The 22,536-nt window shown below is 49.0% G+C and overlaps 1 protein-coding gene across 2 annotated transcripts in view; it reads left to right on the forward strand.

Moving 5' to 3' along the window:
* Window positions 1-239: 239 nt before the first annotated feature.
* TTC39A (tetratricopeptide repeat domain 39A) overlaps window positions 240-22,536 on the forward strand; it is a gene marked incomplete at its 5' end in the record, with an annotated part of 49,163 nt that continues 26,866 nt past the window's right edge. The window contains 2 exons of one of the 2 annotated variants that reach the window (XM_081054988.1): window positions 240-292; window positions 20,366-20,470. In XM_081054988.1, coding sequence (XP_080911114.1) covers window positions 240-292; window positions 20,366-20,470 — 158 coding nt within the window. Of the gene's footprint in view, window positions 293-12,632; window positions 12,967-20,365; window positions 20,471-22,536 lie in introns of those variants that run through there. The other variant, XM_081054986.1, reaches the window with a different exon arrangement.

The raw sequence follows: 22,536 nt of genomic DNA on the forward strand, positions 1-22,536 counted from the left end.
TGTGACTAGTGATGGGTCTTGACAGCTCTGGAAGGGAGTGGTCTTGCCCTGGGACCCCAGGTCTGCCGGGAGACGGGACACCGACGCCCTTGCGGGGCAGGGAGGCGCCGTGCCGGGCCGGGGAGGAGCCTGCGGTCCCGCCCCACCTGCCCCATCCAGGTGCTGCCCGGGAGCCGCCGCCCCAGCCACCACCGCCACGAGGGGCCGCCCGCGCCCCCCTCGGAGTCCGGCTGGCGTCCATGGCCTTTCTCACTGCCTGGAAGGGAGCAGCCTCTGGGCAAAGCGACCGCAGGTACCAGACGGGGCGGGGACTGGGCGAGAGGTGGCTGGGGAACAGCCGACGACTGAAGGGACAGCTGAGGGGGCACAGCTGGAGACAGCGATGTGCCGGCTGCTGGGCGCGGGGTAAAGGTCAGAGGCCCTGGGAGGGGCAGCCCAGTGCCTCTCGCAACGCCATTTGCCCCTGTGGCTGCGGCCTCCCCATCCCTGTCGCACTCAAACCCCGCTTCCTGCTGCAACATGTGGGCCACCTGTGAGAGCAACTCATGTGAGCTGGACATCGTCGGGCGGCTGCGAGTCAGGTTTGGGCAGCCGCGTTGCTCCTCAGCTGTGCCGCCCGCGCACCTGGTGCTCCCCAGGGCCGCGTGGTTTGCTCCAACAGGAGAGAACAGGCACACTGTTCCCCGGAGGGGTTGTCCACGTCTAGGGCAGCAGCAGTTGGGGGGAAATCTTGGATTCCAGTGCTGGTGCATGGTGGAATTATGTGTACCACAGATCCTCCAAGGTAAGCCCTTCAGGGATGTGTCATTGCCTCCTGTGTGTCACCTCTGCCTCCCAGTTGTCTCCACCTTTTGGATGAGTTGGTGTCTCTAGATGTGTTCCAATGAGAGAGAGGAGAGGAGACAGCCCTGAACTCTCTTCAGAGCTATCTTGACCCCAATTCCTTTCCTTTATGTATTTAAAGTTCGTCCTGTTATCCCCGTGGAGGACAATACAACTGCCCTCCCAATGCCTCCATCTAACTGTCCTACAAGCACCTCAAACTCAGCAAGCCCCAAATCAGACTTCACATCTTCACCCCCAAACCTGTTCCTCTTCCTGTGTCCCCATCTCAGAGAATGGCCCAGTCATCCACCCAGTTGCCCAAGCCCAGATCCTGGGAGTCATTCCTCTCTCCTCCCTTCCTCACCTCCACCCCAGTCTCCCAAGTTCTGCTGATTTTATCTCCTGGATGTGTCTCAAAGCTGTTCATTCCCCTTGGACTGTTGCAACAGCCCCTAACTTTCCCAGTTCCTCCAGCCTCCTCCCTTCCCTGCACCCTTTAGACTAGTCTCTTCTAAAGCACAAACCTTTCTATGGCTCTCTATCACCTAGAGGTTTCAAGTTCAAGGATTTTGAGGAGGCTGTGGTCTGCCCAGGCCATTTCCCATCACTCCCTGACCCTCACTGTGGTCCAGCAACACCACCTGGCTTTGTAGTGCTCTCACAACTGTGGTGGGCTACTCGGGGTTGCCTCTGCCTGAATGCCATTCTCCACTCCTAATATGCATACCTAAGATGCAACTTTAGGTCATCTCTTTTAGAGCCTTGTGGGCTTTTGGGGCTCCAGCATCTTTGCTTCCCTCTCATGGCTGGCATTCAGTCTCTCAACAAACATTGTTCCAGGCATTGTGCTAGGCGTTGCAGATATGGTGTTACTTCACACAAACAAGTCCCTGCTCCCAGGAAACTGTTCTGGTGGGAAAGACACACTAACAAGTAGGCAACTAAGTCAACACCAGAAATCGATGCTGTGTAAGACTTACTATAGGATGATGTGAGGGACAGGAAATCGACCCTGTCCAGAACATTCCTGGCAGAGAGGACAGCTTATGTCAAAGCCTGAGGTGTGTCTGAGGAGCAAAAAAGCGGGTGGGTCGGCACATGATGCGATTCTGGCAGCAGGTTGCCCAAGAGGGCAAGGAGTTTGGATTTCATTGTGCGTTGGAAAGCCACTAGAGGGCGTTAGGAGGGAGTTATAGTTGACAATGACCCTGCTACTCCATAGAGAAAGGAGTTTGGACAGACCGGTTCAACACTGGGTCACAGTCCCCCTTTTCCGTCTCCCCACTACACATGAAGAGGGGACAGGACTCAGCTGCCCCATGTCTCCGGAGCCCAGCACAGAAGGGGGCTTCGAGTGTGCTTCATTTTTGATGAGGACATGAGGGAATGATTTCTGAGGAGGGTGAGATCCCTTGGCTGGGGTGGTGAGGAGTGGCTGTGTCCAGAAGGATTTCTTGCCCAGCACCTGCCCTGCCTGTGAAAACCCAGTTGTGCTCTGTCCTTTAGGCACCAGGGAGCCTTCTGAGTTTCAAATGTGTATATATTGCTGATGTCACAGTGTGCAGGACAGCAGGGAGACTGGAGGGGAGGCTGGTCTGACGATCCAGGACAGACGCTGGGCTGTGGATTAGGAGATGGAGGGAATCAGGGGAAAGAAGCTAAGAAGGAAGAACTGACAAGTGGTGAATGGACAGGCTGGAAGGCGAGTTCCAGAATCACTAAGGATGGGAGGGAGGTGAGAGACAGGAGGAGGGAGAGAAGGGGCGCTCTGGCCAAGCAGAGGCCTCTACATCCTCCATGGGCCTGTGTAAGGGAGTACATTCGAGGGCCCGAACACATGTGCCTTTATACTTCAGGGACCTTGCTGGACACAAATACCCAGAGAATTATTTGCTCCCAGTTGCCCCCATCAGGTCTCACACCTGAGGCACAAACACCCAGGTCTCCATTCTCCCAGCTCAGGACCTGTGACTTCTCCACCCTCACCCATCACTCACCATGCTGCCTTTTCTCCCACGACCGAAAGGTGAAGAGCTTGGGAGAGTGCTCAGCCCTGCTTTGCCATTCATTACTGGCTCTGTGACCTTAATTCAGTTACTTGATCTATGTGAGCCTCAGTTTACTCAGTTGCAAAATCATAGCTACTCACTGAGCAGTGGGAAGACCTAGTGAAGTCACATTGGTAAAGGACTTAATAGGTAGCCATTGGGACACATTCGGTCAGTGTTCAGTAAATGTGAGTTCACTTCCTTCTTGCACTGATATACGATAACCTTCCTTCAGAGGTATTTGCGTTGAACAGAGGGGGTTCTGAGAGGTTTGCGAGCCAAGTGTGGGATTCCAGGCACCAGGATGAGGTAGCCAAGAACTGTTACAAGAGGGCAATGATGCCCATGCGTCTTTCACAGTGGAGACCACTACCAACTCGGCCTAATAATAGGGCCCCTTCCCAGCCATATCAGTAGCCACTTCTCTTGGCTGCTCCTGTAGGAGACAGCACCAGGAAAAAAGGCCAAAGTACGGGCAGGCAGATTGTTTTTGAGAGAGTAATTAAGTGGAGGAGCTGTTATGGGCGAGAGGGGCCTCCCCGAGAATGGAGGGGCCCAGCCAAGAGGCTGAGGACGGCTGGGGCTGCTGTCAACAGAATTCGTGCTCTCAGTTTGAGCCTGAGCTCAAGGAGCTCTCAGATGCCTCCAGGCAGGATGTTCTAGTTTGGTGACTGGAATCCTCGGGCAGCTTTGGGTCCCTTCCTTGAGACTGGATCTGGACTTGAGGGCAGTGCTGAGTTTTCACCTCTGTGATTCTCACATCCTGCAAGTTGAGGCATCTGTGATGATCAGACTTGTGATTTTAAATGCCAAGTTTCTACGATGTTGAAGCTTGTGATCCCGGGATTCTGATCTACCCGCTGTGGCCGAGAACAGCTGCAGAGAGTAGGAGAGGGCTCTGGTGTGGGAGGCACTTTGTGGCCTCTCAGATCCTCAGTCTGGTGAGGATACCATGGAAAACCTCCAAGTAACCGTTGTCCCTCTTTATCAATTGTGGAGTGATTCTGACTTGGGACATTTTTGGTCCTTTCTAGAGGTCAATGGGAAATAGATAGTTTAGGTTGCAGTTTCAGTTCTGCCAGCATGCCACATTTCCATATCTTCAAATCTGTGACGTTAGTTGCTTTGTCCTTCCCCTGAAAATGTCTGCCTCAGTTTCTCTTCCTAGGGCTCACCTACTTCTGTACTCATTGCAAGGCATGGCTACCAGCACCTCCCAAGCTCAAGTCCAGGGACAGCAAGACAAAGCTGTGAAAAGTACTCTGGAGCCACACAGGCTAATTTTGAATGCTGACTCTGAGACTTCCTAGCAGTGTGACTTTGGACAGAGTCTTTAACCTCTCTGTGCCTCAGTTTCCTCATTTGTGAAATGAGGCTGATGCTAGAACTTACCTCAGAGTTGTGAGGATTACGTGAATTAGTTCATGGAAAGCACTGGGAACAGTGTCTGACACACAGTTGGTGCTATACCAAGGAGTGTTACTGGTCATTGTGATTAGTCTCCCAACCCAGGAGAAGGGGCTTCTCCACCAGCTCCAGTTTGAAAAGCTCAGGGAAATATTCCGATGAGCGCTTCCTTCAACCAATCACTGTGTCCTGAGAGGTGGGGTCAAGTAATAGGATGAGCCTCCCATTTATCCAACGGAGCTGGAGAGAAGGGAAGGAGAAACCATTCTCTAAAAGCAGGTGGAGGTGGGGGATGCTGTAGCATAGAGATGACCACTAAACGCGCTTTAAAATACAGCCATGGTTTCATGAAGTACCCATATTATGATTTACTTGAAGAACCCCTGCCTATCCCTCTGAGAGTCTCCCAGCTGTTGTTGACACGCTGGGAGCTGGGAACTCATGGCATCCTCTGGGGACTGTCGAACAAACTCCTTTGCTAAAAACAAATGATAACGATTTGCGTAAGGATCTTAAGCATTGAAAACCGGAAACACAGCTAAGCAATATTCAGAGTATTCTGAAGAAGAAAGAAAAGCTAAGAGTGATCTTCTGGATTGTCCTGAGATAGTGATCCTCTCGCTGACTGGAAGTACCCACCCACCCATTTACTTGGTGTCTGGATAAGGGTTGTCAGGTGGTCTGGATACGTGAACATTCTTTCCTTAGTCCTTCAAGGGGGAACCAGAAGGTTATCTGGAGGTTTGATGTATATCCAGGCATTGATACAGAACTGGAAAGTTCGAAAGTTTAAGTTCCCAGGCTAGCTAAAACAAGAATAGAATTTTCTCAAACTACTGATTTTAGTAGCTTGACTAGAGTGACTCCATTTTATTTTTTAGTCCTCAGGGCCTGTGCCGCCCACCACCCTCCTGGGAGTGTGGCTTTCCCAGCCTCAGCCCCATTCTCTTCCTGACCACCACCACCACTCTGGACTGGAGGGCATATGGGGGAGTAGTCCTTGGGACTCTTTGATTTATCACCCGATCCCAAGAGTGAGATAGACCCTTCCTCTAATTCCTTACCAGCTCAACTAAGACAAGGCTATAACTTTTCAGAGTACCTTAGGAGGCAGGAAAAAGTAACAAGATTTTTATGATTCAATGGCTCTTCTCCAAGTCCCCCAGCCATCCCAGAAGGAAACTTCTTGCAGAACTTATGCTTCTGGGAGGGCCCTATATGTGTCTTCCAGCTTCTTCCTTCTCAGGAGAGAGGAGAAACTTTCTCTCAACTCAAGACTCCCAAGCCTTCCTTTTCTTTCCCAAGACCTGCCCTTCTCAGGTGAATAGCAACGTAGATATCCATTGCTGTGGGCAATCCTTCCTCTACCCTACTAAGTAACTGGTTTTGACCCATGTCCCCAACAGTGCAATTACATTAGAACTTACGACACTGGGTGGGACATCAGGCGCCCTGTCCAGGTAGACCTGGGCCAGATACTCCATTCCTTTGACTCTCTTTTTCCCCATGGAAAAAAGGTTTGTCCCTGCTTGGTTCCTTCCATGGACTCATGTTCCTCCTACCCGCTCACAGAGTTGGCTGTGGCATGCACCCACGTCCCGTAAGAATTCATCTCCAGTCAATAAACACCCTCCTTCAGATAGAGCATCTGACTCTCAGATTGAAGGTGATTGCTGTCTTTCCAAGAAAATGGGTAGGTGGTACTTCCTTTACACTAGGTGACTGAAGGGCACATCCAAGCACTGGCCCTGAGCACAGGACAGGCCAGTCAGAAGGGGATGAGATACATCTCCACAGGCTCAGTGCACAGCACTGCACTCAATGGGCCACCTTCTCCTCCTTCACTTGCCACTGATCCTCCAGCCCCAGCTTCTCTCCCCTGGACAGCCTCTGAACTAGACCCCTGCCTCTAGAACACCCTCCGACCCTGCTACCCTGCTGCTTTAGTGATCTGTAAGAACTGTGAGACCTGCCCTCAACTGTGCCCTGACTTGACGTGCATCATTCCCTTCAATCCACCGGTGCTCTTCTCTCCAATTCTAATTGATGAGGAAATTGAGGCCTCCTCGTGTTTTCTCAAATGCACAGGCACTGGTGTTTTTGTTTGTTTGTTTGTTTTAGTACTAATTTTGTATTCTGCTTTGGAAAAAATATTTTCCCATCTTCTAGAAAACTCATTCATGCAGCAGACCTTTACTAAGCATCTACTATGTGCTGGGCACTGTTCTGAGCACTGGAAATACATTAGAGAACAAAACTGAAAAGAAAAATCCCTGTCTTTGTGGAGTGTAGAATTTAATGGGGAGAGACAGAGAATAAATGAATAAGCAAAATATACAGGATATCAGACATCAAGTGCTAAGGAAAAAATAATGCAGGGAAAAGGAATTCAAAGTATGAGGGCATAGGTTCCATCTTAAATAGAATGGTCAGGGAAGCCTTGAGGGAGAAGGTGAAATTTGAGCTGAGATCTGAAGGAGGTGAGGGGGTAATCATGTGAGTATCTGGGAAGAGCACTCCAGGCAGAAGGAGTAGCAAGTGCAAAGGACATGAGGTAGGAGTGTGCTGGCATATTTGGTAAAGAGCCAGGAGGCCAGTGTGGCTGAAAGAGAAGAAAGGAAGTTGATGCCAGAGAGATATATGGGGGTGCAGGTTATGCAGGAACTCGTGGCCATGTGAAGGCTTTAGCTTTTGTACTGAGCAACATGGGGAGCCAGTGTGGGGCTCTGAACAGAAGAGTGACACAGTCTGATCAATGGCTCTGGTGCTGTGTGGAGGAAAGACAATGAAGAGACAGGGGAGGAGCAGAGAAACTAGTTAGGAGACAATGCAATAATGCAGGCAAATAAATTCTCTATTAACACAATTTAAATGTCTGCAGAATAGTTCCCCCTACAAATTCACTATAATTCATTGAACTAATTCCTTATGGATGAGCATTTAGGTCATTTACAGCTGTGTCTTTATTATAGAGAACACTCTGACGAACATCTTTGTACCATAAATATTCATGTCTGTGATTCTTTCTTAAGACAAATTTGCTGCCTGGTTCTTACTGGGTCATCTTTCTATGGCTTTCAATCCATAATTCCAACTGACCTTCAGAAAGAGGGTGCCACTTTCTACTCCCACCAGCAGTGCGTGAGGTAGAACATCTGCCCTGAAGGTATGCAGTAGATGTCCAATGGATGTCACACTGTCCTTGTGGTCCTGGCCAGGTTAGGCTGCACATCTTAGGGGAAATCTCTCTTTTCTGGACAGCCTTGCATAGTTCCAAATCTCTTTTGGGTCCATTTGCTTATTTAATAGTCACAACAATCCTGTTGTCCTTGCTTTATAGGTGAAGAAACTAAAGCTCAAAGAATAATGAGAAGGCCCTATTCCAAGTGCTTTATGCATAGTATCTCATTTAATCCTTGCAACAACCCGGTGAGGTTGGTGCCATCAACATCCCCTGAAATTTCAGAAATGAAGTCACTGGTCCAGGGTGTCAGAACTGGGGTGCAAGCCCTGACTTGCAGACCCGCTCTCTGAACCACTCCCTGCCCTGCCTCAAGCTATAGGCTGCACAGCTAGAATGTGGTGGGGCCAGGAGTCCAGCCAGATCTTCCTGGCTCTGCAGCCCAAGTTCTAATGCCACTTAGTGCCAGAAGCCCCTCATTAGAGCTCTGCGTCTTCTTTCCAATCACAACTGTTCTTGGTCCCTTGTACCTAACTGGGGCTTCTTCCTTAGACCCATCCTTGGCAGCTCCTGGAGACCAGACTTTAGTAGAAGAGTTGAGATCCCAGAACTGAGAACAACCAGAACAGGGAGGCCCTTGTGCTCCTGGTCCAACCTTTTCTCCTCTTGATCTTGGGTGGGAAGGGGAAAACTAAGGACCAGAGTAGGGCGATAACTTTCCCAAGGTTACACAGCTAGTGGGGATCAGAGTCCATAGAGTGGGAGGAGGCCACCCGAAGGAGCAGGCGTAGGTTCTCCCTAAGGGCCCCTCTCCAGGGAATATTTAAGAACCACTAGTGGTACAGCCCTCTTCGAGGGCCCTTTGCTGATGGGCCTGCTTACTTGTGAATTATTAACCAGCCCAAGCCTGTAACCTGCTGGGTGGGGCTCACTCAGTCGAAGACAACCTGCTTTAGAGTCACCAGCTCAGCGACAGGGGAGGCAGGGGAAGGGGGAGACGGCTCTGGAGTCTGAGGGAAAGGGGAGTTCTGGGCTGGTAGAGACAAGGGAGGTGGGGCAAGGGTGCTTCATGCCAGGGGAGGGCCTGGAGGAAGGGCCTGAGAAGGGGGACAGGGACGAGAGATAACCCGAGTAATGCTATGTAGCCTCAGAACATTCCTAAGAGGTTGGGACTTTTATCCTGGGTGTACAGATGGGAAGACTGAGGTTCAGAGAGGGAAAGGCAGCACTGGCTTCACAGCATAAGCTCTTTCTGCAGCAATGGCATCACTTTCCACACGCTCATCTCCATTTCTGTGCCCCCTATATCCACACACTTCTGCTGCAACATAAAGATCCAAGACCTGGGTTGATGCTATGGCTACACCTGAGTCCAAGTCACACTTTTGGACACTTGGTCCAAAAGTCCAAAACCTAGTTTTCTCTCTTGTAGGATGGGAGATAAAGCTACTATGGAGCTTTCTGGAGCATTTTGAGGCGGTTTCACTAAACAGATGTTTATTGAGGACCTTCTTAAGCTGAGAGATGGTACAAGAAAAGGCAGTCCATGGAGGTCCTCAGGGCCATTAAAAAGTTCGGTGAGCCCAGTGATTTATTCTTGCAGGTTGGGCAGAAAATGAGGGAGAAAAGCAGGCCTGATATTTCCCAGACACAAAGCACCAGGAAACAGATCCTCTGGCAGGAGAAGCAGAGACCCAGACTCAGGGTGCTCTCCTGGTCCCCAGGGCTTGGCAGGTGACCTGAGCAGGTTTACCTGGGTTAGGAAGTGGAAATAATGGTCACTCACAGGTTTCAGAGTTGGGACTGGGCCAGAGCTCCTGAGGGATGGGAACTGCCCAGGTGGAGCCCTCCTGCGAGGTGAGCCACACGGATGCTCTGACTCACCATGTGAGTGGCTCCAGAATCACTGCCACTGTTGTGTGGGGAGAGTTCCAGCTCTGAAGACAGTCTGGCTGCTTATCTTGCTGAGCCTCAGTTGTCATCTGTAAAAGGGGGAGAGTAATAGCATTTACCTCACCACTACCACCACAATTGTCAGGGCACCTACACAGCACTGTGCTACATTCCAGGCACTGTTCTGCACATCTGACATACATGAATCTTGATCCTCACAAAGACCCTTTGTAGTAGGCAGTATTATTATTATTCCCATTTTACTGATGAGAAAACTGAGGCTCACAGAGGTCGTTAAAAGTGAGCATTAAATGACATAATCTTTGTCATACACTTAACATGTGTGGCACATAATAAGCCTTTGATGAACATCAGTCATTATTATAATCATTACCTCGGAGGACAATGGTAAAGTGCTGGGCCCAGTGTTAGTGTTTAACGATTCATCAGGCGTTGACACAGAGCTGTCTGGCCAGGCCCCTGCCTCCAGAAGCTGTCAGGCTGAGAACAGAGATAGTCACATAGAAACCTCTCTCCAGCACCACCACACACACGTGTGCCCAGTGTGTGCCCAGGAAGCCTCTGACCCAGCCAGGAAGGGAGAGCTTCCTGGAAGAGGCAGCTTCTGAACTGAAACCTGTAGGGCGAGTAGGAGTTTTGGCATATGGCAGGTTCTTAATAAATGTTGGTCAAATATAAGAAAGACTTACCCTTCTCTATAGAGACACGTGTACTCCAATGTTCATTGCAGCTTTGTTTACGGTGGCCAAGACATGGAAACAACCAAAATGTCCTTCGATAGATGAATGGATAAAGAAGTTGTGGTACATATACACAATGGAATACTATTCGGCGTTAAGGAAAGATGATATAGGAGCATTTGTGACAACATGGATGGATCTTGAGAGTATAATGCTAAGTGAAATAAGTCAGACAGAAAAAGCAGAGAACCCTATGATTTCACTGATATGTGGTATATAAACCAAAAACAACAAAAGAACAAGACAAACAAATGAGAAACAAAAACTCATAGACACAGACAGTAATTTAGTGGTTACCAGAGGGTAAGGGGGTGGGGGGGGTGATGAGGGTAAGGGGGATCAAATATATGGTGATGGAAGGAGAACTGACTCTGGGTGGTGAACACACAATGGGATTTATAGATGATATAATACAGAATTGTACACCTGAAATCTATGTAAATTTACTAACAATTGTCACTCCAATAAATCTAATTAATTAAAAAAAAAAAAGACTTACCTTGAAGTTAATGTAGCATAAAGCTTCAGATCCCCTCATTCATCTGGTCCCTCCCAAGGGCCTGGGAGGACCTTGGCAATTTTACTTTGGTAAATTTGTATTCTTTTGTTTGTTTGTTTTAAGAAGTATTTCTCTTGTAATCTGAATGGACCCATGGTTAAATGAATAAATTATAAGTGACAAAGGAGGAAGGTGTGTTCCAGGCATAGGGAAGAGCATGTGTAAATGCCTAGAGATTTGAAATTGCATGGCTTGTGATAGGGCCCCCCAGCGTCATCACCCAGGCTCCTCGTGACACCAGCTTTGTCAACTCCAGCCGTCATCCGTGTGCTTTTGCCCACCTGCATGCTTTCATACACGCTGTTCTCCTATATGGTGCACGTTTTCCATGACTTCATTGTATGTAAATAATATAAACTTTAAGGCTCAACCCTGGGCCCACCTTTTCCATGAAGCCCCCCAGACCTCTCCAGTCTATGTAGCACTCTTCCTTAGCTGGATTTCTATAGCTGATGGTGGATGTCTTTATAGCCTGCTCCTTGTAGTTAATTATCTTTTCTGTGCCTGTGTCTGAGAATCCCAGAGGTGGTGTGGGGACAGAGCCAGGAGTGCAGTTTCCAGGCTCTCGGCCTCACGTGGAAAGGTGCTCACTCGGGGAGTAAATGGCCATCAACTGTGATTGGATGGCCATCAGCTGTGGCTAGTTGGCTGTCAGCTGTAACCAGTGAGCCATTGGCCACTAATATAACTGCCTTGGCTACGCTAGCAGCAAATGGGGGCTAGCAAAAAGATGGTGGCAGAGCTAGCAAGAGGGGATTGCAGTTAGCAAGTGAGGTTGGTTGGGCAACAGAGAAGTGGACGGCAGGTTGCGGGTGGTGTGGCTCCTGCTTCCTGTGTCTCCAACCCAGCTGCCAGCAAGAATATAGTGGTGTGACTCCCCTATCTATGGCTCTGTGGGTGTTCCTTTTGGGCCTCACCATGTCCTGCGTTCCTATGTGGGGAGCGGGAGCAGAGACCCTGCATGACAGGTGGGATGAGCATCTGGCTCTGCTCACATATGGGCAGGATAAGAACTCACTACCTTTCCAGGTAGCCTGTTTAGATTTAAACAGTAAGTCCCTAAACCTCTCCTCTCTGCCACCAGGTCAAATCTGCCTGGCTAACCCGGGACCTAGTCCAAGCCCTCTTTTCCTGTGGCTGCTTCTGCAAGCTCCTCTTATTTCCTCTTCTGATATCCTGGAGCTCAGGGCTGATCCATGGGCACTGGAGTCCCCCCTCCTTCTGTCCCCTGCCTTTGTGAAGGGGCAGCTCTAATGGCTGCCATGTGCTCTGATGAGTCATGGTAAAGAGCATCTGGGGCCTGGGGGTGGTGCCTGGTTAACTCTTCATGGGCCAGTGGTTCTTTCTGCCAGGAGACCAGGTTGGCTTCAACCCTGGCTCTAGACATGTACCTCCAGACTGGGCACACAGTGGGCATCTGAGGAGTGGTATGGGTGATCTCCGACGTAATCACTGGGTATTCAGGGGAGAGGGCACCAAGGCGGGCAGGAGGCAAGAGTGAGAGCTTTGTAGTCAGGAGGGATGGGTTCCAATCACAACATGGTGAGTGGCCTTAAGCAAGTCACATGCACTCCATGCCTCAGTTTCCCCATCTGTAAAATGACAGTTATGGGGATTATTTGAGAATAATCAAATAATTTGTGACCTGCTGGCTAGCAGTGAGTGTTAAACTGCTTTATTTTCTGCTTTCTTGTCTCTTCAAACACAGTCACGCAGTGGCAAGTGGGTGGTATTAAATAAAATCCAAGCCTGACTCTGGAGGCCCGGACTTTCTCTGCCTGAATGCCCCCCACCAATGAATGCAGTAGGATGACGAAGGGCTCAGGTGGGGGCCGCTGCGAGGCTGGAGATGTGGAGCAGAGGAGAGTGACAGGGAGATGGATCTCAGGTCTAGGAGAACTTTCTGACCCCAAATAGGTGGGGCTGTGTGAGGAAGGAGCAGGCGCTTGGTCCCCGGGACTGCGCGCAGAGGGTACGCGGGCATGGGCCGGGCAGGCCGTGGGTGCCCGGCGCTCTCACCTGTCGGAGCCGAGGGTGGGGGCGCAATCCGCAGGAGGGCGGCGGCCGTGGCCCCGCTGCGCTGGTGGGCAGCCCGAGGCCTGGCCCAGCCCCGCCGCCATCCCCGCCCTCGGCGCGCTCCTCCCCGGCAGCCGCGTCCGCGGCTCCGCTGCATAGCGACGGGCTCGGGTTCCGGCGGCAGCACCTGGGCCGCAGCTGGCGTCCGGCGGGGGCACGCTGCCCGCCCCCCTCCGCGATGACCACGGCCGGCGCCCCGGGCGCCCTGCCTGCCGGGTAAGTGCGCGGCTGGGATGGCCCAGGGGACGCGGGCTGGGTCCGGGAGGGCCTCCCCTGCGGCCCCCACCCCGCGGCCCGCACTGCGGCTTTTAGCCCCCCGTGGGGCGGCATAGCATCCCCGCCCCCACCCATTCTGCTCGCCTGTGGCTCCAGGAAAGTGGAGGCGCTGGCGACCCTGGGTGGTCACTCCCCTCTGGGTCCCAACTTTCTCATGAATCTGTAGTTAACAGGACATTACTACCTTCAGAGCCGCCTTCCTCCCCTAGTGGCGTTTACACCTGTGAGTGGACTCTGTGATTATCACCTCCATTACAGATGAGGAAACTGAGGCATAGCTCTTACGTGACTTGTCTTAGGTCACCCAGGAGGTGAGAGGTGGGCCTGAGATTTGAACCCAGCTCCTCTTATATCAGAGCCTCCACTCGCAGGTCACACGGCCTCATCTTCAGGGATATTTGGAGGAGTTAAAAGGCTTAGAAATGAACTGGCAGGGCCCATTGGGCACAGCGGGAACCGGGTAATAAAGGTGGGTGTTGTCACTTTCAACATGGCTTTCCTGTCCACTCCCACCCTAACCCCACAGAGGAACCCCCTAGGACCTCTACACTGCCCCTGTAGCAGTGACAGCTGCTGGGAGAGTGGAGTAACTTTTTGCCTTTCCTAGGCCCCAGTGGGTAAGGGGTGGCTGCTGGGAGCCTGGACTGCTGGGACGTTGCAGGGTGGAGATCCTGCCGAGGTGAGCTGGGATAGGTGCCAGCCCTTCCTGGAGCCTCACCACCAGGGACAATATTTGCCAAGGGCCTCAGGGCTACCATATGAACAGGGAGGTGACAAGGCTGGTGCCAGGTGTCAGCTGGAGGCCTCCACAAGGCCTGTGTGCATTCCAAGCTGAAGGCTTGGAAGTTGGGTGGCTGGGGGACACCCTGGCCTGCAAAAGGGTTGTCTGGTGAGTTTTGTCTTGACTGTTTTTGTTGTATGACTTTGGCTAAGTCCTTTATCGTCCCTAGACTTCTGGTCCCTCCTTTGGAAAATATAGGGAGGCTGGGCTGACTGTTCCCTTCCTGCTCTTGGCTCATCTTTGTAAATCTGGAGCCTGCTTAAGTCTCTTCTGCCCAGTAATGATTGAGTACCACCCCTTTGGGCCCAGAGAAGTGGTTTCCAGATCAGAAGGCAGGCAGAGCAAGGCACTTATCAAAGAATCCTGAACTCCCAGGCTAGAAGCTACACCCTCTTCCTTACACACTCTCATCCTAGCCTGAGTCTTCTCTAGGACTCCAGGCTCCTCTGGCGCTTCCAGGGCAGTGAGCTCACTCTTCTAGCACTGGTGGGTCTTCCTCATACTAAACCATACCTGCCCCCCAGCATGCCCTCCAGGTCCCACTTTTCTTTGAGGCTACACAGGTCCACCTGCCTCTGCCCCTGCCTCTGGTCAGTGCCATCCTGTTGGGGTCTGAGCAGAGCAGGGGCAATGCAGTACCATCTTTCCATTAGACACTCATTCAGTCGCTCAACAAACACTCCTGAGGCTTGCTCTGGGCCCTGCCCTGTGTATCAGGGTCAGTGGTGAACAAACCAAGGTTTAAATCTCCACTACTTTAAAAATCATTAGATATTTCAAACCTTCAGAAAAATATAGCAAATAATAAAATGAACTCTATGCCCTTGCCATTCAGCTTTTTCAGATATTAACATTATGGCCCTTTTATTGCCTCATGTTATTCTTTTTAAGAGACAAACCATGGCAGAGACTGTTGAATGGAGCCTCTGTGGACCCTCTCCCCACTACCCTCTCCAGAGAGAATCATCATCCTGAATTTTGGTTTTATCATTTTTCTAACTGTTTTTATTTTGCTGAATGTGTGTAAGTCTAAAAAAATATGTAGTTTGTTCATACTTTAAAATTTTGATGCACATGGAAATCATACAGCATTATTCATTCTGCAGCTTGCTTTTTCTCATTCAGCTTCAGGTTTCTGAGATTCAGCCTTCTGGATCCTTGCAGCTCTGGTCCCCTGATGTTTATACTGTACTAACCAATATAGAGACCCCCATTTATTTATTTATTTATCAAGCCTCTTGATGGACATTGAGGTGGTTGCCAATGTCTTGCTATTCAAATAATGAATATTCTCATACGGTTGTCCGTTGCACATATGTGAGTGTTCTAGGTTGACCCGTAAGAGTGGAATCTCTGGGTCATATGGTATGGACAATCAATCTTTTAAAGTTACTTAGTTTCATTATAAAAGCAATGCTGCTTGATAAAAGAGATGATGGAACTACATAATGTTAAGGAAAAAACACAATCACTAACATTTCCTGAGTACTTCTTATTGTACTTTACATTGTCTCTGTTCTTCACAGCAACCCTGGGAGGTAGGGCTGTTCCCTCCCTCCCATTTCATTGTGAGCCCCATTTCATTGATGAAGAAACTGAGGCTCAAAGAGGTTAAAGAACCTTCCTAGGTTTCTCTAGCAAGTAATTGCCGACCTGCAGCTTGAGTCCAGGGTTATCTACTTTCAAAACTCTTGAAGGCCATGCTGTACTAGGTCATGCCACCTGATTCCATGCCACATGACTTCATGCACAGCCAAGGTGAATTTTTTGAAAATAGAGTCACAATCATATTTGCAATTTAGAAAAGTCACTTTGGAAGTGACAGATCCTCATAGGTACATTGCCTCACTCCCTGAGCCAAAGTTCCCCCTGAATGGTGGAACAGGGAGTGAAAGCCAGCTCTGACTCCAGTCAGCACCCTAAGTGACGTCCTTGCCCTGCATCCACTGTCCCCCACACACCTCACCTGTCCCCCACACACTTCATCCTGACTAGGGTCAGCACAGCCAGGTTTTCTGTCCCCACCAGGGACTGAGGGTCCCCCAGCTCCTCCCAGCCCTGCCCATCAGGCAAAAGGGTAGCAGCTTCCAGGCAGATTAAAACAGGGAGGAGGATTAAAGCACCTGGCTGCCTGACATTCCCTCTCAGCCTCCAGTTCTCAGCTCCCAGTTCCCTTTTCTTTTCTTTTTTCTTTTCTTTTTTTCTTTTTTCTTTTCTTTTCTTTTCTTTTCTTTTCTTTTCTTTTCTTTTCATCTTTTCTTTTCCTTTTTTTAAAAAAAACTTTTATTTATTTTAAGTGTGTTTTTCCAGGACCCATTAGCTCCAAGTCAAGTAGTTGTTTCAGTCTAGTTGTGAAGGGTGCAGCTCACTGGCTCAGGTGGGGATTGAGTATCATGCTCTAACCAGCGGAGCTAACCCGGCTACCCCTCCAGTTCCCTTTTCACTTCGGCTTCAAGCCACCTTTCCCAACTATGCCAAAGCTCCTGGCATTGGTTACCAGCCCTGCTTCATACTCCATCCAGCTTAGTGCCCCCCCTCTCCAATCCTGTGTTTCCCCAAGGCACAGTGGAGAGGCTCCCATCACCACTTGGGAGCTCAGGGATATATTGGCCTGGGCCAGGCTAGGTGTCCTGGAGCAGAAAGACCTTAAAAGCATGGGGACAATATGTGCAGAAGTGGGGACCTGAGCTGCAGCCAGGAGAGGAAGGTTTGGTGAGGTTGCTTTTGCAGAAATCATTTCTGTCTTCTTCTAGGCTCCTGGGAGGAGCAGACTAGGTCCCTATCTTCACTTCCTTGTCTGTCAAATGCAGATAAGAGTGCCTGCCTCTCAGGTCTGGTGGGATGATTGAGTGAAATAATTAGTCATCAATTTAGATAACTTGAAGTGGTATTTTCATGGTGGTGAGGGGGTGGTTGTTAAGTCAAATGGGGCCCATGTCCCCAGCCTTCCTGAGCTCCCCAGCCTGCCACGCACCCCTCAGGACCCCTCCACTGAGCAGGCCGTGCAGAGCCTCTGCCATCCTGCCCTGCCCAATGGCTGTGCCTCCTCCTCACTGTGGGATCATGCTTCCAGCCCTTCGCTCACACTCTTTCCCCTTCTTAGACTTCTTGCTCCATCTTGTCCTCAATTCAGTGCCATCTTTTCCAGAAAATTTCCTTGAGTGCCCCACCCTCACCTCCGGGCCTCCTTAGCCCCCAGTGATTCATTCCTATATGATCAGAGCCCTGATGGCTCTGGCTGTCACTGCCTCTGGCTGCATCTGTTCCTCCTGTAGACTGTGAGCTCCTCAGGGGCAAGCCCAGGTCTGGATCTGCTCTGTGTCCCCATGCCTGGCTGGAGCTGGAGATTAGTGCGTATTTGGCGGGGGTGGGGCAGGAGAGAAATCAGCCCTAGCGCCTCCCCAAAGCAGCTCCCAGGCTGGAGAGGTCACCTCAGATCCACCTCACTACAGTTAAGCAGAAGAGGTGCTGGGGCTGCCAAGGAGGTAATATGTCGTCTGTCCACCTGTCTGTGCCTCTTTCTCTCGAGATAGTCCAAACATATAGAAGCTCTTCCTTGGTGTGGGGGGTGAAGGTGGTGTTGGTGGTGGGGTGTGTGCAAAAATGGGAGGCAGGCTCTTGGCTCTAGAACTGTTTAGAGATGGATATAAGCCAGGACAATGGACTTGATTCCCTGGGGCTAAGCAGGTGGGCACTGGCTCAGGCAGAAACTTGGGTTAGAACCAATGCTTGGGCCTGTGACCTTGGCCAAGTCACCTCTCCTCTATGCCTCAGTCTCCTCATCTGCGGTGACCGTAATAAGCCCACTTCACAGGCCTTAGCAAGGTCTTAAGGAGAGAAAGCCAGTCTAACACCCAGGCCCATACGTGCTCACCACCTCTTCACTGATTCACCAACTGAGATAGGTGGACTCACCAGTCACTAGGCAAAGGCCTGGGCCCCAAGGAAGATACTGGCTATGCCCCATGAAGAGAGTGAGGGGCTGCTGCTAGTAGGGCCTTTTTGGCTATGGAAAGGCACTGGGTTTTTATCCTACAAGTAATGAGAAGGCAGTGAAGAATTTCAAGTCCAAAAGTGTGACCTTGTCATTTTGGGGTTTTAAAAAGTTAACTTTGTCTGTTATGAAAGGGACAGATTAGAGGGAAAAACACTCCCAACATTTAAAAAACTACCTAGAGTCTGAATGGGTTACAACAAACATCCTTTAAAATATATTCCCGAGTTCCCACAGAAGTAACAGAAATCTTCTCAAGCCAAGAATAAAGAGGGAGCTGAAATCAGGCTGGTAAAGGACATAAAGCCATAGCAACCTGGGTGTATTTACAAATTCCAGAACCCCAGAACCTTGAGTTTTAACAGCTACTCAAGGGATGGGACATAGGGTCCAGGGCCTACCCAGCCACAGTGTGAGGAGTTGGAACTTAGCCTCCCAACCCCCACCATATGAATCTCGGACCTTCAAAGAGTATCCTCAGCAAATAGGGGCATTGACCAGAAAAAAGTATCCACCCATCCGCAAAAGGAGACAATAGCTCTGGTGGGGACAAAAAGGCTCCCTAGAAAATTATAAATATTGTCCTCACACAAATTTTGGGTTTGAATACACACTACCTGTGCTGTCCTGGAAATACTAAACTAAAAACATTATGTAAGTAGTCTCAGGATGGTAGTTGCCCAGGAAACCTCGCCAAAATGAATGAAAATTCTCCCTGGAGGAATGTGTACTCACCCCAAAGAGATCCGTCCAATAGGAGCTTATGGTGAAATTACAAAACACACAAGGAAGCAAGTCACTTGCAATAGCAGAATTGCAAGTGAAATAGCAGAATTAGCTTCTCTGAGAGTCTTAGATGCTGGAATTATGATATATAGAATAAAAATAATTGTGTTTAAAGTGTGGAAAGAAATCAAAGGTGGACTTGAAACAATAAGGAGGGAAGAAAATACTACCCCAAATGGCGAAGCAGATTTGAAAAAGAACCAAGTGGAATTTCTAGAGATGAAAAATATAATCATTGAAATGAAAAATTCAGTCGACAGGGTAAGTGACAGATCAGACACTCCTAAAGAGAATTAGTGAAATGAAAGATCTAAAAAATTTACTCAGACTCTAACAGACAGAGTCAAAGAAGTGGCAAAGAGACACGAAATACAGCATGAAATGGTCTAACAGAGAGGGAGAAGGAGAAAAGGTAGGAGAGGGCGGGAGTGAAAGGGGTGGTCTTCCATCAGACCTGGAGAAAGATGATAGTGGCCTATTCTGGAGGCCATAGAAGGAGGTGGGCATAGGAGGAGGTGGGTTAAGAGACCTTCTGGATGTAGAATTGATAGGGCTTAGTGATAAAGTCGATGAGGGAGGCCAGGGAGGGATGTGTCAAGGATGACTATCAGATTTCTGGCTTGAGATTTCTTTAAGGTGGCAAAGGCTGGGGAAGAACAGATTTGGGACGATGAACAAGAGTTCAGTTTTGAAGTACACACTTTTCAGTGTGCTTGGGAAGATCTGCTGATACATCACAGAAGAGGGGACATTAGACCTGGGCCTTAAATTATGTGTATGAGTTTACTTAGTGGAGAAGGGACTTAACTTTTAGGGAAAAGTATCTCCTTTCAGCGAGATCATCAAGGCCCGTTTTGAACCTTGTCTTACTCAAAAGAGACCTCTTAAAAACAAGCATTCTTGAGATCATCAGAAAGGACTTTTGGGATCTCCTAGTTTCATCTCTCATTTTCAGATGGGGTAGCTAGCTGAGGCCCAAAAAGTTCAGAGATTTGCTCTCCTAGCCTTAGACCATTCATTCATTCATTACTCACTTAACAGATGTTTGTTAAAAACTCACTTTTTACCAGATACTAGATGCTGGGGATACAGCACTAAATAAACCAAAGATTCCTACCCTCAGGAAGCTTCTATATTAGTGGAAGGAGACAGACAACAAACACAAAAATGAGTAAAACATATATGTCAGAAGGTGATAAGAGCTAGAGAGAAATGTAAGGACTGGAGTATACTAGTGATGCCATTGGGAAGGTGACCCTTGAATATAAAAGGCCCTGGGCAGCTCTTGCAGGCCTGCTGCCCCCTATAGCCCATTGTGACAGTGTTTCTGGGGTTCTAGAGTACAGGCCCAAGGAGGGCAGGAGAAGGCCTAGAGAAGGAGGAAGAAAAGGACTGAAGTGGGATTTAGTGGGTGGTCTGTGCCCCCCAGCGGGGGGCAGGAAAGCCCAATGGGTCAGAAGGGCCACAAAGACTCCCTTTACCTTTGTGAGGGGTAAGATAAATTCCTGAGGCTCCCTTGCCCCCCTGTCCTTGGCCCCACCCCAATCTCCTCCACCAGATCTCAGATGATACCCCATTCTGCTCTCTTCCCGCCTTTAGGAACACTTAAAGGTGGGTCCAAATTGTCCTTGTCACCCAGTGCAGTGTGGGCAGCCTGGAGGAGCTCATGACAGGCATCCAAGGCCCACCCAGGAGGTCAAGGGGGCCGTGTGAGCCTCTGTTCCAGCCGGGAGTGGGATTGAGGGCTCCCGTGTCACACCTCATGTCTCTCTCATCAGGACTCCTGTGAGCAGCCTCCATGAGGCCCTGGACCAGTGTATGACCGCTCTGGACCTCTTCCTCACCAACCAGTTCTCAGAAGCACTCAGCTACCTCAAACCCAGGTGAGGCTTAAGCCCGGGTTGGGTTTGGGGGTGCGTGTGTGTGTGTACGCGCATGCACATGTGATTGTAGGAATGTGGGTGTTGGGTCGTGGAGAACCAGAGGTCTTATGTGAGAGAAGTCATGTAACTGAATGCCTTCAGCCTTCTGGGTCACTATGACCCTCGAGAGTCCCATAAATGGGACTCCGCATTCCACATCTGAGAACAGCCATGTCCTCCCCAAGGTCACTGTGACTTACTTTCCCATAGGCTCTTGTGGCCTCTTCCACTTTGATTTCTTGTTTCCACTGAATCCACTGGGAGTATATCCCCCGTAAACTCTCACATAGCCCCTTTTCTTTACTTTTCCCCAAAGCACTAACCGCTTGAGTTACCTTTACTCAAACTTTTTAGGGTAATAATGATGGTCATTTAGCCATTTCTTCTAGTGTTTACCACCTTATTTGTAAATATTAATGCTTATACCCTTCTTTCTTCACTTATCACTTTTTTCGGTTTTCCAAAAACAAATTAAATTGAGATAAAATTCAGATACCATAAAATTCACTCCTTTTTACTTTTTACTTTTAAACATCATCTGTTGGTAGACAAGAAGTTAGCTTTCTTATACCCCTACCTCATCTCCCTTCCTTCATCCTATTCTTATCATCATATCACAATATTTGGCTAAATCAATAATCAATGTTTACATTATTATAACTATGTAATTAATGCTCCTTGCAGAGGCAAGTAATCCATTGTAAGGTAACATTTCCTTTCTGGACTTAATAATTGTCTTTTTTTTCATTTGCCTAATTTGCTACATCTATCCTGAACTCTTTATAACCACTCCATCAGATCATGCTATTATAAGTTTTTCCCTAAATGCTCAGAAATAGCAGGTAAGCGCTCAGTTCCTCCTTTTCCTGGAAACCAGTCCCCGGGAGATATGTCTACAGCCACCTCTCAGCTGTCTCCTGGAACTCCCTTTCCTTCTCTCCTCTTTGCTTGATCCCAGCTTTTTCTCTCTTGTATTCTCCCTCATTTTACTAGAGCATGTCCTCTAAAAATTTCCTAAGAGAGTTGCGTAAATATGATTTTCTCCCCTCAGAATTTTGAAGGCATGGTATTCTGTTTGCTAGCATCTACTGTGACCTTGAGACCCCTCATTCTTCTATTTTTACATGTGATCTTTATTTCCTCTCCACAAATGTTAAAAATCTTCTCTTATTCCTGTAAGTCTGAAATTTCTCTATGATGTGCTGGAATGTAGGTCTTTTTTATTTGGTCCATTTTATTTGAGACTCTGTCTTTCAGTTGTAGGAAATTCTCTCATATGATCCCTCCATGTTCTATTTCCCTTTCCCGATCTTCTTTAAGCAGATATTTGACTTCCTGGATCAGTCTCTGCCCACAATGTGCAATTTTTAATCCTTTTTTCCTTTGATTTTTGGAAGATCTCCTCAATTTCATCATTAAGTCCTTCTATTGACTTTTCTTTATTTCTGTAATCAAATGATTAGTTTGGTAGTGGTCCTCATTGTTCTCTGAATGTTCTTTTCCCCCTAAAACATCTTATTCTTGGTTTATGGGCGCACTCTGTCCTTTATATCTCTATTTGGAATATGAGAGGTCATGTAGCAAGCACTCTAATAAGCACCTACTGTTGTGATTATTATCACAGAATATTGTGTCTTTTAAAAATATTTTATTCTTTTCCTGCATAATCTCAGCTTTCTCTAGGTTCCCTATTTCTATTTAATGAGGGGAATCCTCTTCTTGTGGGGGCACTTTCCTGAATGCCTGCTGGTCCCTGGCTTTCTGTACGGTCATATTTAGGAGTGAGTTCACGCAAAGGCCGACTGGAAAGTCTGGGCCAAGTTGCCTTGCAGTTGGTGTCATCCGCTTTGGGATGACCTGCCTGAGAGCTGGCCCCAGATGTCAGCTTCTCCAGAGAAGGCTCCTCCATTCCTTGGCCTGGACAGAGATCCCGTGGCTGCCTCCTACATTCTGGGATTGGGGTGGGGGAGAGGTGCCAGGGGTCTAATCACGTCTGCTGCCTGCTTACGCTGAATCCCCTCTTTTCA

This window comes from Rhinolophus hipposideros (genome assembly GCF_964194185.1).
Source record: "Rhinolophus hipposideros genome assembly, chromosome: 8".
NCBI classification, from domain to species: Eukaryota; Metazoa; Chordata; class Mammalia; order Chiroptera; family Rhinolophidae; genus Rhinolophus; species Rhinolophus hipposideros.